We start from the raw sequence: 15,821 nt of genomic DNA, 5'->3' as shown, positions 1-15,821 counted from the left end.
CTAGAAGATGACCAACTCAAACATCAGCAATAGCTGAGCGATCGTCTCTGACTTTACATCTACCAAGGTGAACGAACTGGGTAGGAGTGTCTAACAGAGTGGACAGTGAGTGGACACGGTATTTAAAAACTCCAGCACCGCTGCTGTGTCTGAACCACTCATACCAGCACAACACACACTAACACACCACCACCATGTCAGTGTTACTGCAGTGCTGAGAATGATCCACCACCTAAATAATACCTGCTCTGTGGTGGTCCTGACCATTAAAGAAATAGATGGACTAGTCAGTAATTGTAGGTGGTGGTTTTAATGTTATGGCTGATCAGTGTATATATACGTATATATATACTGTATATTTCTTTATGCTATATCATGCTTACCTATTCAGAGCCATTAATAATGGAAAACTCCATTAAAGTGTAAAACAATAGACTTGTGACAGTTACTGACCTAGTTGCAGCAAAACTCAAGTCCTTGAAAGACGAGTTAACAGGCAGAAGGAATCAAAAGGGGGATTTAATGACGTGTTCGGCAAAAAGAACAAAGGTTTTCAAATAAATTGAGCTGGTTTGAAAGCGCTCATGAGGCATCACTTATCTTTATTGCTCAACAGCTATGGCTGTTTCTTGTTTTCACAGCCCAGAGGCGGAAGGTGATTTGTAATCATTAAACGCCGTGCGGCAGATCTACAGGAGTTCTCGAAGCGGCCCCGGGTGGCCTCGGAGCGGGGTCATTGCTCCGATTCGAGTTGAATACGGCCCAGCGATGTCTCACTAACCCCGTCCGGGCTGTATTTATGAGAGTAATTGTGTGAACAGTGTGTGCCGTGAACAGTTCAGGCTTACCCCAGGGTCCTTTTGTTATCCGCACAAGCGCTAGCATGAATAAAGCACACGTCCACAGGCACATCGGGAAATGTTACCGGGGACGAGAATCGTCGGCCTATACCAAAGGTGCTTAAAAAATAAATAAATAAAATAATAGATGGATGTCCTCAATTTTTAGTTTACCACAAATAAGGAGTCTGTCACCTTGGCATTTTGTATTTCACAGCAGGTTTGCACTTGTGAACAAGTACCCGTTCTTGCACAGCATGACTAATATGAGCGGATTCTGGTCGCTCCCGAACGTTGAGCTTTCAAAGTAGATAGCAGTACATAAACAAACAGAACTGGCAAGGCGACAATGCAAAATCCTTCCTCAAGCCACTGGCAATGCAGATAGCAATCATTAGAGAGCGCGGGGAAGGACAAAATAAAATAACAGCCTATAAAAATGCACATAAATTTACACAATTGTTTCCCCTCTGCCTGGACACATAAGGTTGTCTGTCGTGCATTTGCGTATTGCGGCCGTTGTCTGAAAGAGTGTGCGATGTGATTAACCTTTGATCTGAGAAGGGAATACCAGATCTTTCAACATCTGAAGGACATCTGTGCTTTGTCTTGCTTCTTTGATTTCTTTCATGACTTTGACATTGATAGTAACATGTTTTTCCTACTTGCTTTCGACGTACTGTCTATTTGTGCACTAGTTAAAATAAGCCACATCTAGCAACTTGATGTATAAAGCAAACTCTGGCTATAAGTGGTATTACAACCTCTGTAAAGGTCATATAAGGGCCTTGGGTTTAAGGGCCTTGGAGTGGTCTGGGTCCTTTCTGTAAGGAGTGCTCCAGTTTCCTCCCACAATCCAAAGACATTTGGCCTGTGATGGACTGGCGACCTTGTATCCACCATGCCCCTTAATAGGATTAACCAGTGGTAAAAGACAATTAATTAATGAATGAATAAAGGTCAGACATTTCAATTCATAAGATTTGATTGGAGGTGAAGGATGTAGTGTTCGATTAGAACTAAGGTATGAACTGGCCACTCAGGTGATAGTCAGAGCTGACATTTCAAACTCATCGGTTCAATACTCAGCTCCGCCACATGGCTGGGCAGCTAAATGAACAACGATTGGCTGTTTATACAGGGTGGGGAGCCAGATATGGACCTCATAATTGATGCAATTACGACCTCTGTTGGCTGGTTGATGGCGCCTGCAGGAGTCGAGGAATAATGCATTGATCAAAGCTGATCCGCATATGAACTCATGCAGGTAAAAAGATGCAGTCAGCTACTGCACACGTGTCAGATAGGGGGCGTGTGTTAGTCTCGCTCTCCTCAATCAGGAGTAGAGAGGAAGCGTAGGGCAATCGGGTAATTGAATACGACTAGGTTGGGAGGAAAATTGGGGGTAAAAAAAGAACTTGGGTATGAACCTAGAAAGTTAAACCATACAAATGCTTTTTTCCAATTTCTCCCAAATCTAGTCGTATCCAATTGCTTGATTGTATCTCACCTAGACTGATGTAGACCTCTACTGCTGACTGCTGAGAGGAGTCATTACTGACATGTGTGCAGTGCTTCTTCTTACCTGCACAAGGCAAGTTCCTATTAGCAATGTACACCGATCAGCCATAACATTAAAACCACCTCCTTGTTTCTACACTCACTGTCCAGTTTTTCAGCTCCACTGAACTTTGTAGTTCTACAATTACTGACTGTAGTCCATCTGTTTCACTGCATGCTTTGTTAGCCTCCTTTCATGCTATTCTTCAATGGTTAAGACCCCCACTGGACCACCACAGAGCAGGTATTATTTGGGTGGTGAATAATTCTCAGCACTGCAGTGACACTGACATGGTGCTGGTATGAGTGAATAAGACACAGCAGCGCTGATGGAGTTTCTAAACACCTCACTGTCACTGTTGGACTGAGAATAGTCCACCAACCAAAAACATCCAGCCAACAGCACCCCGTGGGCAGCATCCTGTGACCACTGATGAAGGTCTAGAAGATGACCAACTAAAACAGCACCAATAGCTGAGCGATCATCTTGGACTTTACACCTACAAGGTGGACCAACTAGGTGGTTGTGTCTAATAGAGTGGACAATGAGTGGACACGGTATTTAAAAACTCCAGCAGCGCTGCTGTGTCTGATCCACTCGTACCAGCACAACACAAACTAACACACCACCACCACCATGTCAGTGTCACTGCAGTGCTAAAAATGATCCACCACCTAAATAATACCTGCTCTGTGGTGGTCCTGACCATTGAAGAACAGGGTGAAAACAGGGTAAAAAGGGTATGTAGAGAAACGTATGAATTACAGTCAGTAATTGTAGAACTATAAAGTGCTTCTATATGGTAAGTGGAGCTGATAAAATGGACAGTGAGTGTAGAAACAAGGAGGTGGTTTCAATGTTATGGCTGATCAGTGTATGTGGAAGACCAGTGAGCTCCATTCCATTCCAGTAATACAAAAACTGATTTACATTATTATATTGGCAGTGATTTATTTTTAGATTTTCTTAGCCATCTGAAGTTTAACAGGACTAGAAGCTGATTTTTTTTAGCATAATGGTTCTAATTTTACAATCATTTGTATTTGTTTAACCTCTATAATAGCTCTCCTATTGTGACGAGTCAGAATAAAAGCTGGTACCTTATTTAGCCTATTTTGTCTGTTTTTACCCTAAGATGACATGCTGTCTTTATTTGCACTAGAAATCCCTAATGAAATGCGGGAGCTGTCTGTTATTTTGCTAAGTACAATACGGTCGGCCAGGCTAAGCCCAACACCACATGTCTCCTTCCTCTGTTCAGCTAAAAATGAAATTCTTGTCCTCCCTAAATAGTTTGATGGCTAAATTGGGTTTATTTCTTAATGCACTCCTAAAATTGTTGCAGGCACAAAAGTGCTGCTTATTTCTATTACATGTATTTTTTAAATCTACACGGATGAGCCAAAACATCAGGAAAACAATCAGCCTAATGTGCTGTCAAATCAGCTCTGAAATGCCAACTACTTAGCTCTATACAAAAAATGGATGTCCATACCGAATTCCATAGTCATCGTGTCCTCTGGCATCGATGAGTCTTGGCTGTCCAACAGACTCTTGGCGGTACAGTGTTGAACCACAGTCGGTAGGTACTCACGACTGCCTGTGAGCACCACTTTCTGTTTCAGAGATACTTCAAGCCAGTCATAATGATTTCACGCTCATCAAAGTCACTCAGGTCTTTATGTATTCCATCTGCTGCATTTAATATGTGTAATATGAGTAACTATCATCAGCCAAACATTTAATACATCTCTGACTATGACAATCAGTTTTTAGATAAAAGGGGTTCTAATACTTTGGGTCATCAATGTATTTTATTCACAATATTGGTTGTTTCATTGATATATTATCAATTTATCAACAGGGCATTTGTAGCCTAGTGGTTAAGGTATTGGACTAGTAATTGAAAGGTTGCTGGTTCAAGCCCCACCACTGCCAGGTTGCCACTGTTGGGCCCCTTGAGCAAGGCCCTTAACCCTCAATTGCTTAGACAATATACTGTCACAGTACTGTAAGTCACTCTGGATAAAAGCATCTGCTAAATGCCAAAAATGTAAATGTATAATGTTAATATTACTAAAAACAAGTAACATTAAACCATTAAAAAAGTAATTGAACGACAGTGTTTTATTTTAAATTTTACCTTACAAAAAACACCTAAGTAAAATACTGGGATCTATCTAATCTATGAATTCTCATTAATACACAAAGTGGAAATTCCCATCGTCACATCCTATTAGTAATGTATGTAGAAGACCAGTGAGCTCACCGTTAATAAATGTGAGCTTGCATTGTAACAGCTCGACACAGGTGATATTCCAGTAATAAACGTCTAATTTACATCATTATATTGGCATTTTTCTTCTTGCCATATTTAAAAAAACAACTCTTGTAATAAACAGTCTATGAGTATAACACAGCTCCAGATTTCTGTCTGAACCTGTGATACAGCTACTTTCTGCATTATGACTGGCTCCATTTCATGAAGTTCACTATGTGGTGAAATAAGTTCAGGTGTTTCAGCCCGACTCATTGGCATCGAATAAAATCTGTTATACAGAGCAATATAATTCATCTATTTCTGTCTTCGTGGCAACATTGTGAACAGTCTTGTTCCTGTCTTTTTCCTATTACAAGGTGTGGAAATATATATAATGAAATATATATAATGAAATATAACTTACATTATTATATTGGCATTTTTTTATATATTTCCATAAATTAAAAAAATTATCTTCCAATAAATACAATTTCTGAGTGTAACGCACAGCTACAAGCTTCCTAGGATCTTATAATCATCTATTGTTTTTACCATTTTCACCATCTTCATGGTACTGTTGGGACTGAGTAATTCCAGATTTCTTTGTTTGAACCTGCAATACAAAAACTTTCTGCATTATGACTCTCATAAATTACACTATGAGGTCAAATAATTAAGTTCAGATGTTTCAGCCAGACTTATTGGAAACGTATAAAATCTGTTATACAGAGCAATATAATTTATATGTTTCTGTCTTTGTGGCAACATTGTGAACAGACTCTTTCCTGTTTCTTTATTATTATTATAATGTAAGTGTATTTATGCTACGAATCCAAACAATGGTATATTAACAACTGAGCAAGAATGTTCTTCTAAGTTGTGAGTGTCTGTTCAAAATGTTTAAGACTACACCTACTGAGTCTACTACAAGTCTAGAGGAATGTAACCCAGGAATGTAACCCATTGTCCTAAGCTTTTAGGGCAAAACTTAAACTTGGTTTAAAATGTAAGGTGAAACTGATGAGAAAAATAGTGCTGTATCCTAAACCACATACTAACACTAAATAATAGTATGCTTAATTTTTGTACTAGCTACCATTTTAGTATAGACTGTTTTGTACCTAGAACGTTGAATACAATGCATTGCTTCTGTTATGGATTACCTTTAAGAAGAGCAGCAAAAGTGACTTTGTAAAGTATATCAGCAAAGCCTTGGGTCACTATTAGTGCAATTTATAAACTTTTGCAATTTAATAATACATCTAATTATTGACACTATTGGCCTTTTAGGATGACTAAAAATGTACCCCAGCTAAAAGATGAACATACAAATGAACACTTTAAAGTAGATAATGCGCCTGTATCTTCACTAACAATCAGGAAAGTGGTGTTATGACGTCTCCAGGGATACTTTTACCCTTTGAGTCAACAAAAAAAAAAAAGTACCTTTTTTACAACATAAAATATTGCCATATATACACTTTTCTCATATAAATACACGTATCAAAGTTGTTTATACTAATACAAATGGGGGAAAAGTATTTATTAAAACACAGTAAACACATGACTTTCTTTCCTCCACAGTTTGGAGTCTCCGACACGCAGCCTGTATATGGAGGCTCCTAAAGGTGTACACATTCAGGCTGAAGCTGGCGATTTCCAAGCCACATGCAGGAGCGACCTGCGCCTGGAGTCAAAAGACGGAGAGGTAAAAGCTCCTTTGTTCGGTAACCCCCCCTCCTCCCCTCACAAACATAAGCTGCTGACATTAAGGCATGTTGGACAAGTTGATCTGCACCACATTTTTGGCATCCCCATCTGCCACTGGTTTCTATCCAGACTATGCTTCACTCCTATCCATATGGTCTCTCCTTCTCTGCTGAGAAAGAGCTTTGAGCTTTATATTCAGGCTGCCATACATCAATGGCAATTATGGGAGATAATCCACGACCTAACATTTGGGGGAGTACTGATAACCTTGTAAGAGGTGCACTTGTTATGCAGGCTTTAATAAATCAGAAAATTATTGCCATATGGACGCCAAATATATGAATAATTACAACACGGCTTACTGTTGTAAAACCGTGCAGGCTATTATGAATGGAGAATATTGGACTATTTTAACCTGTGTGGCATGAAATGATGAGTGATTTCAGTTCGTACTTGCATATGCAGTATATGGAACATGCACACAGGTGAAATGCCCTTTGGGTAAAATGAAGAGCTGTAATTTATTTTAATCCACTGGTATAATTCTTTTTATTGGCAAATTGCTAAAGTGAGCCCAGGGATTACAAAAATTGGCTTGCATTGGCTAAACCAAAGGGATTGTATTGAGCTATATTAGTAGATCAACAATACTTAGGCCTATAAAGGTCACAAGCAGGACTTTGTAGTCAAAACTGAATTATTTTATGACTTCTCTTCCAATAAGTCCAAGCTGTAGCATTCTAAGCTAAAAACTACAATGCAGCCAGCTAGCAATTAATTGTTCCTCTAAAGTTCCTATTGTTTCATTAAAGCTCCAACCTTTCCAGAACAAACATCAATGAAATTAGCAACTTTATCCTGGGACTAGCTTTTATTTATTCAAGATTTTTATTTGCATCTAACACACGGCTTTAGTTTGTGTACCCGACAATATCTATCTGAGCTAATAAACCAGACTCAGAAATCCCAACGCAAATAAAAAGAGAACAAATCCTGACGCTGTTGTTGGATGTGTTCTTATTACAGCTGACTAAAACTGAACTAATAATACAAACCACATTTAATATAATACATTTTAAAAGCCTCTCACATCATTGTACAAAAGGGGAACATGACTGTACAAAACACCACATTTGTTAAATCATTTGTTTTACGTATTTAAGGATCAAATTCACTACATGCACAATTTGGCCAAAATCTAAAACACCTGACCATGAGTTAGTTGGACAGCCAATAAAAAAATAAAAAAAACAACAACAAACAAATAGTATTAAAATGGAATGACCTCTAGGTGATCGTTTCAGCTATAACAGCCACTGTACTGAAGGCTCCTCACAAAACATTGAAGTATGTCTGTGGAAATGCTATAAGAGCATTTGTATGGCCGCTCAGGTGGCGCAGCGGTAAAAACACACGCTGGAACCAGAGCTGGGATCTCGAATACATCGTATCGAATCTCAGCTCTGCCTGCCGGCTAGGCTGAGCAGCCACATGAACAACGTTTGGCCTGGGACTAAGCCGGATGGGGTCTCTCTCCCATGACTGGTGCAAATATGACCTCTGCTGGCTGATTGATGGTGCCTGCACAGAGATGAGAAAAGAGTGCTCAGGGTGTGTCTCTCTGTACACAGTGCTGAACTGAACTGCACTGCACTCATCAAAGTGTAGGTGATAAGATGCATACGGCATGCCATAGATCGACAGTGTACAATAATCATAAGCTCTTTTACCTATAAGGTCAAAGAATACCAACTGCACTTTTAAAGCGACATTACCCAGGATTAGGGGTTAAGCCATGTCAACAAATCATTACTTCATAAGAATTCCTCCTCTACCATCTAAGCATGATTTGAAATCCAGCACGTGGCTTGCATTGGGACTAGACGTCTAGGTTATGCTCTCTTAGCAACCTCCACACGCTTGCATATTTTGCTCCAGTGGCCTTCAGCAATTCCTTTACCATGCCTTCTTACCAGTGGGAAAGAAAAACCCACATAACTCAAAAGTATCTCAGAGGTACCAGAACAATTAGCCTAGAGAATCACACATTAGTACTCTTAAAAGGGCTCCAGCTTACCTTCACACTCAACTTTACTCTGTAGCAGATGTCTGAAGAATCAGCTGAGACCACTGTTTAAAAAGTTCCAGGTCATTTGATGGGAATGCTTCCCCAAGGCTGTCAGTAATGACTCCTTTTACCTTTTTATATCCTGACAGGTTCCTCCGCCGGCTCTGGTAATGCTCTCTCGAGTCTGGCAGGGAAAGAGAAGTAAGAAATCAGACCGATTCGGTCTAGGTGAAGGGCTAAGAGTTAGTCTAAGCGAGACTGTCTGCAGTATTTATGTCGCTGGAATTATTTGAATCGCTTGGACATAGCGAGGTTGACTTTCTCGACTTAGCCAAGCGAGGACTTCGTCAGATCAAGTGATTCTGCGGTCTAGTGGAGATCGAGTCGATGACGATGCCCTCAATGTCAAGATATTTTACTACAGATCGGCAAATGCTGTTTTTATTGATGGATGACTCACAGATGCTTTCAAAAAATTACTTCTGTACATAAAGGGCCTGGATTTGAACCTGAATATAAACCTGCACTGGCAAAATAAATAAATAAATAATGTTGAAGAATACACAGTGATGGACTAGTGATATAAGTGCAGTCAGTAAAACAAAATCAAAAGTTACAGGCTGCTTTAAGTATTTGTAAAAAAAAAAAAAAAAAAAAAAAAAAAAAAAAAAAAAAAAAAAAAAAAAAAAAAAAAAAACAATCTTGATGCTTGGTACCCAGTGTGGCTTATTTTGGTAGTCATGAGCAACAAAATATTAACTCTTTTGCAGAAGATGCGCAGATAAACTCAAATTTTTATTATTTGTAATACAACCCCAAATCAGAAAAAGTTGGGACGGCATGAAGAAAGCAAATAATAAAAAAACATTTACATTTAGTTTGACTTTTATTTGATTGCAGACAGGATGAACCTGAGATATTTCATGTTTTATCTGCTCAACTTCATTTCATTTATTAATAAACATCCATTCCTGCATTTCAGGCCTGCAACACATTCCAAAAAAGTTGGGACGGTAAAGCATTTACCATTTTCCTTTTCACCACACTTAAAAGACGTTTTGGCACCGAGGATGATTTAGTGTTTCAGCTTTTATTTTGTCCCAATTCTTCCTGCAAACACGTCTTAAGATGTGCAACAGTACGGGGTCGTCGTTGTCGCATTTTTCCTTTCAAAATTCTCTATAGGGGGCAGGTCAGGACTGCAGGCAGGCCAGTCCAGTACCCGTACCCTCTTCTTCCACAGCCATGCCTTTGTAATGTGTGCAGCATGTGGTTTTGCATTGTCTTGTTGAAAAATGCATGGACGTCCCTGGAAAAGATGACGTCTTGAAGGCAGCATATGTTGCTCTAAGATCTCAATGTACTTTTCTGCATTAATGCTGCCATCGCAGAAGTGTAAATGACCTTTGCCAAGGGCACTGACACATCCCCATACCATGACAGACCCTGGCTTTTGGACTTGTTGCTGATAACAGTCTGGATGGTCCTTTTCGTCTTTGGTCCGGAGCACACAGAGTCCATTTTTTCCAAAAAAAAGCTAAAATGCTTATTCATCTGACCACAATACATGTTTTCACTGTGTGATGGTCCATACTAGATGCCTCCGAGCCCAGAGAAGTCGACGCCGCTTCTGGACATGGTTAACATAAGGCTTCTTGTTCTGGTTAAATGATATTTTGCACTGTAGAGGGAGAAATATGCAAATCCCTTTCAAACTGGAGATCCTCTGATCATCTTTGCTCATCAAAGACTCCTTTCCTGGATGCTGCTTTTGTACCAATCCACGATTACAATCACCTGTTGACATCATCTGTTTGGAATCACATTATTTAGTTTTTTCACCTCATTACTAGCCCTAAATTGCCCCCGTCCCAACTTTTTTTGGAATGTATTGCAGGCCTGAAATGCAGGAATGGAGGTATATTAACAAATGAAATGAAGTTGAGAAGATAAAACATGAAATATCTTGGGTTCAAACTGGCTGCAATCAATTAAAAGTCAAAGTAAATGTAAGAAACACTGCATTTTTATTTTATTTGCATTTTCCATACTATCCCAACTTTTTCTTATTTGGGGTTGTATTTTTAATGCATTTTCTCCCTTTTTCTCACAATTTAGCATAGCCAATTAGTCTTATTTGCCCATACTTAAGTGGATGATTCTTGCATGAGGCCAGTCTCATGCATGGAGAGTCACGCACTGATCTCCACGTTCCTCCACTTCTGTACAGGCGCCTCAGGCTACTGACCAGGGTTCTTACACAGCATCTAAGACAACACCCCCTTTTTAGTCCGGTATCTTTTTCCACCCAGCAAACTAGGAGCCAGTTTTATCTGCTACATGCACTGTCAATTGTGCCTGCTAGGGGGCACCCAGCCAACTGGTAGCAGAACTGTGATTCGAGCTGGTGTGATCTTTTTTTCCTTATATACCACCACTATTTTGGTAGAGGCATATTATCAGTCCTGACCCTCCTCAACCTCCTCAACCCTGTCTACCTACCCCGAATAACTGCTTTAGCACAGCAGTGGATGGCTTCCTATCAGGAAATGCATTCTTAACAGGTGTCATGCAGTCTTTCAACAGGAGTCCCACAGGGTTCTGTACTCTGTCTTTTTTTTTTTCTTCCAAAATACAGCAGCTTTCTTGGTAAAGTCATATCCTCCCATTGCTTCTCTTAGCATTCCTGAGACTGAGAATTTCCACTCAGGTATTGCCAATTGTGCCTGCTAGGGGGCACCCACAAAACTGGTAGCAGAACTGAGATTCGAGCTGGTGTGCTAGTAGAATATCCCGCTGTGCCACACATTTTAAATATGACACGATGATAATACTACATGCAAGTACTGCCCAAAACGTCATCCTGCAACTCAGGTTTAATATGCACAACAGGCATTCCAGACTACTAAGTGAAGCACTATCCCAAAAGATTACCAAGACTCAATCAGCTCTGAGAAGCATTTAACTAAAAGTATGTACTCAGGATCTCCACTAAATCCCCACAAACACACATTTTTGCTTGTTTGTGTGGAAGCTTTTTGTTCCCAGCCATAAACCACAGTGTAGCAGTGAAATGTAAGCAGATCGGAGATAAAAGCCACATGCATTTGCATCCATATCTACCCATTAAAGGCTTACGGCATATAAATAATTAAATCCGTTACCAGCCCTATTAATGCCCAGCACCAGCTTTATAGTAAATGACAGAAAGCAAATGCTGGAGTAACAAAAGGCAGAAATCACATGTGCATAAACCACGCAGAGCTAGTGCCACGGCCAGCAGTGTTCACCCAAGTCCTCAAAGAGCACAAGCAAAACCTGACTATGTAAAATATAAAATTGATGTACCTACAAGTGTTATACCAGTTTAATATGAAAAATCCACCTACTAACTGAACACAACACCCGATTCAACAAACCATGTCTTTAAAGGCCTCCTATATGCCCAAAGGGTTCATTGTTTTTAGCCTGCTTTCACCCTGTTCTTCAATAGTCAGGACCACCACAGAGCAGGTATTATTTGGGTGGTGGATCATTCTCAGCACTGCAGTGACACTGACATGGTGGTGGTGTGTTCGTGTGTGTTGTGCTGATATGAGTGGATCAGACACAGCAGCGCTGCTGGAGTTTTTAAATACCGCGTCCACTCACTGTCCACTCTATTAGACACTCCTACCTAGTTGGTCCATCTTGTAGATGTTAAGTCAGAGACGATCGCTCATCTATTGCTGATGTTTGAGTTGGTCATCTTGTAGACCTTCATCAGTGGACACAGGACACTGCCCATGGGGCGCTGTTGGCTGGACATTTCTATTCTCAGTCCAGCAGTGACAGTGAGGTGTTTAAAAACTCCATCAGCATTGCTGTGTCTTATCCACTCATTCCAGCACAACACACACTAACACACCACCACCATGTCAGTGTCACTGCAGTGCTGAGAATGATCCACCACCCAAATAATACCTGCTCTGTGGGGGTTCTGACTATTGAAGAACAGGGTGAAAGCAGGCTAAAACAGTATGTAGAGAAACAGATGGACTACAGTCAGTAATTGCAGAACTACAAAGTTCTCTAAGTGGAGCTGAGTGTAGAAACAAGGAGGTGGTTTTAATGTTAAGGCTGGAGCAGCAATAAGCTAACAAGGTGCTGTAGGTTGATATGTATGAGAATTAACAATTAAATACTGTATATGCCTTGGGCTACAGTAATATAAAAAAGCAAAAATGCATTAATTCAAATGTAACATGCACTGCTTGTTTTTATTTTTGGAGCTACTTCAGACTCATCCTTTTCTCCAATCCCTCTTTAGATCACTCTGGATGCCAAGAGAATCAAACTCCTGCGCCTGCCTGAGGGTAAAGCCTCCACATCAGCAAATGCACAGAAAGTGTTTGAAGTGTGTGTCTGTCCCAATGGGAAGCTCTTCTTATCACAAGCTGGAACAACAACCACCTGCCAGATCAGCAACAACGTCTGCCTTTAGACAGTCTTTGCATCACACACGTACGCGATCTACACACGACGTCCATACAACCACGTACGAGAAGATACGGTCACTCGTTCCTTCAGAACGGACTGCAAATCCGGCTCTCTGGTGAATCCTATCATCGTAAGAACTGTTTTATTACAAAAAAAATATTGAAAAATCGCCATGGTTGCAATTTGACAATTCAAAAGCAGACATTTTTGGATGGTCGCCGAACACAAGTTGCCAGTGTATGGTTCATAACGTCCATATCTTCCTATTTATTTGCTATTTTAATGAGCATCCCATCTAACGGACAATATACTTATATTTTTTTTTCCCCAATTTAATCTCATTGATCAAATATTATTCATAATTCACGTCAACTGCGTCAATTCTTTGTATACATAGTTTTCTTTTTCTTTGGGCTCCACTCCTCCTTTTTTTAAACACAATATCAACCACATGGTGAATATCTGCAGCTAAAACATTGCTCATGGAGAAAAATAAATACATAATTGAACAATGCAGTGAAATGGGACACTTCACAGGTGGCGGTGATCACCCAAAATCAAAACTGTGCTTGCACTGGGACTAACCTGATGCACCCTCTCTGTTCAAAGGGGAGAACAGTGCCTGTGCCTTAGCTCAACGCACTCGTGGCAAGAAGAAGCACATCTCACTGACCTTTATTTTTTAACAAGGAGACTTTTATTTTCACTTTATTTACCCTGGTTTTTTGGGTGTTTGGTACCCACAGGAAAAAAAATAATCTTATAAAATATTTTCGGTTGTACAATAAACGAGAATGCAAAGGACCAAGACGTCCCCTGTTTTTTGTTCATTTGGCACAAAGGTCAGCAAATAAAAAAAGAAAATTAAATTTATACCTAATTAGATTTTTTAGGGGCAGTTAGGGTCTTTGCATTCTTAATGGAACTGTGTGTTTGAGTATGTGTGTGCGCGTGCGTGTGTGTATGTATGTCGGGAAAAAGGTCCACCACTAGATTTATGTAATTTTATGTATTAAACATTAATGATTAACAGAAATAAACAAAGCAGGAAGATAAACCAAAAAACTGAGGGGCCTGAATGACTCAGCATCCCATTGGTCGATTTTGAGAATTGTCACAAGCTCTCATGCATACGATGTGCAGCATTCTGTTCTTGACTGAGGATCCACTCAATATGGTACTCCATGTGTCTTTTTATTAAATAATCAAACGGCCATCGACATGACTCGAGGTTTATTTTAAAATATAAGGCTGTTGTATTGCTATTCTCATGGTAAGAAATAATTGCATTTGCTTTTATCTGGCTAAAGTGGTACAGCTACAAGAAGGAAATTAACATTTAAAATATGCTTCATACCCCATGTAGTAATAATAATATATAAAATGCCAAAACATTAATATTCATGTGCCATTTCTAAAAACCAAGTGTTGTAGATACTAACAAGTGTTACACCACTTTACAACCCACCTACTAACTGAAAACAACAAAGGTAAAGCAAGTTCTCCACAACTGATTCATCAGACTATCTCTTTAAAGGCTTCTTTATGTCCAGTCAAACAGAGACAGGAAAAGGCCTTCCCCAAATTGTTGTCACAAAGTTGAAAGCAAATAATTAATTCCTTGTAATTGATTTATACACCTGCCAGCAAGGAGTGTTGCTAAATGTCAAAACACTATACACCGATCAGCCATAACATTAAAACCACCTCCTTGTTTCTACACTCACTGTCCATTTGATCAGCTCCACTTACCATATAGAAGCACTTTGTAGTTCTACAATTACTGACTGTAGTCCATTTGTTTCTCTGCATGCTTGGTTAGCCCCCTTTCATGCTGTTTTTCAGGACCACTACAGAGCAGGTATTATTTAGGTAGTGGATCATTCTCAGCACTGCAGTGACAATGACATGGTGGTGGTGTGTTAGTGTGTGTTGTGCTGGTATGAGTGGATCAGACACAGCAGTGCTGCTGGAGTTTTAAATACCGTGTCCACTCATTGTCCACTCTATTAGACATTCCTACCTAGTTGGTTCACCTTGTAGATTTAAGTCAGAGACGATCGCTCATCTATTGAACATGAAAGGGGGCTAAACAAAGCATGCAGAAAAACTAAGAAGAACTACGAAGTGCTTCTATATGTTAAGTGGAGCTGATAAAATGGACAGTGAGTGTAGAAACAAGGAGGTGGTTTTAAATGTTATGGCTGATCAGTGTGTATATATACATATAATAAGTCATCAACATGATCAACACTTGCCTTTTCCAAATTCAGACACTTTAGTACTTTAATTGTATTCCTTATTTTCAATTTGTATTTTAATGACAAAAATCAGGCCCCAGGATTGAGGAACATCTTTGCTTCTAGGTTACAGTTTTTGAATATCTGAGTGACCGGTCACTGTTTTGGTTGCTTAATTCTTTAATTTCCTCTGTTAATTTATAATGAGTGTATTTATAAAACTAAGTCTGTTTTAAGAACAGCATTTGAAAGGAATTAATGTACTAAAACTGACAAAGTAAAACTTTACACACAGCGGTCGCGCTTACTGTGGGTTATAAATACTTGCCCTGCAAACAAGAAAAAAAAGTGGCAGTTGTAATTGAAACTTTATAATGTTGAACCCTAAAGCAACAGCTTTCATCCTATTAACATGCTGCATAAACTGGGTTGCAGAAGGTGACAGGAAGACAGGGCACACTTTAGGGAACAATACATTACAAAATGGGATTAAACCAATCAATTCAGTTTTTATTTCAGGAATAATTAAAAACTTAATTATGTGGGATGTGAGACTGTGTGTATTTGTGTGTTATAATGCCCAGCAGCTGTGTTGCTACAGTTTGAAGTAATTTAAACCTGTTTAGCATGAGGCAAACATCAATTTGTAGTAAACTGACCCAGA

The 15,821-nt window shown here is 39.6% G+C and overlaps 1 protein-coding gene across 3 annotated transcripts in view; it reads left to right on the top strand.

The window, feature by feature from the left end:
• Positions 1-14,125, top strand: part of sgcd (sarcoglycan, delta (dystrophin-associated glycoprotein)) — a 324,184-nt gene extending 310,059 nt beyond the window's left edge. For all 3 annotated transcript variants that reach the window (XM_063011239.1, XM_063011237.1, XM_063011238.1), the window contains exons 7-8: positions 6,245-6,368; positions 12,748-14,125. In XM_063011239.1, coding sequence (XP_062867309.1) covers positions 6,245-6,368; positions 12,748-12,921 — 298 coding nt within the window. In that variant the 3' untranslated portion in view covers positions 12,922-14,125. The remainder of the gene's footprint in view (positions 1-6,244; positions 6,369-12,747) is intronic.
• Positions 14,126-15,821: the final 1,696 nt, after the last annotated feature.

This window comes from Trichomycterus rosablanca, chromosome 16 (assembly GCF_030014385.1).
Source record: "Trichomycterus rosablanca isolate fTriRos1 chromosome 16, fTriRos1.hap1, whole genome shotgun sequence".
NCBI lineage: Eukaryota > Metazoa > Chordata > Actinopteri > Siluriformes > Trichomycteridae > Trichomycterus > Trichomycterus rosablanca.
This window is presented reverse-complemented; position numbering and strand designations above follow the sequence as displayed.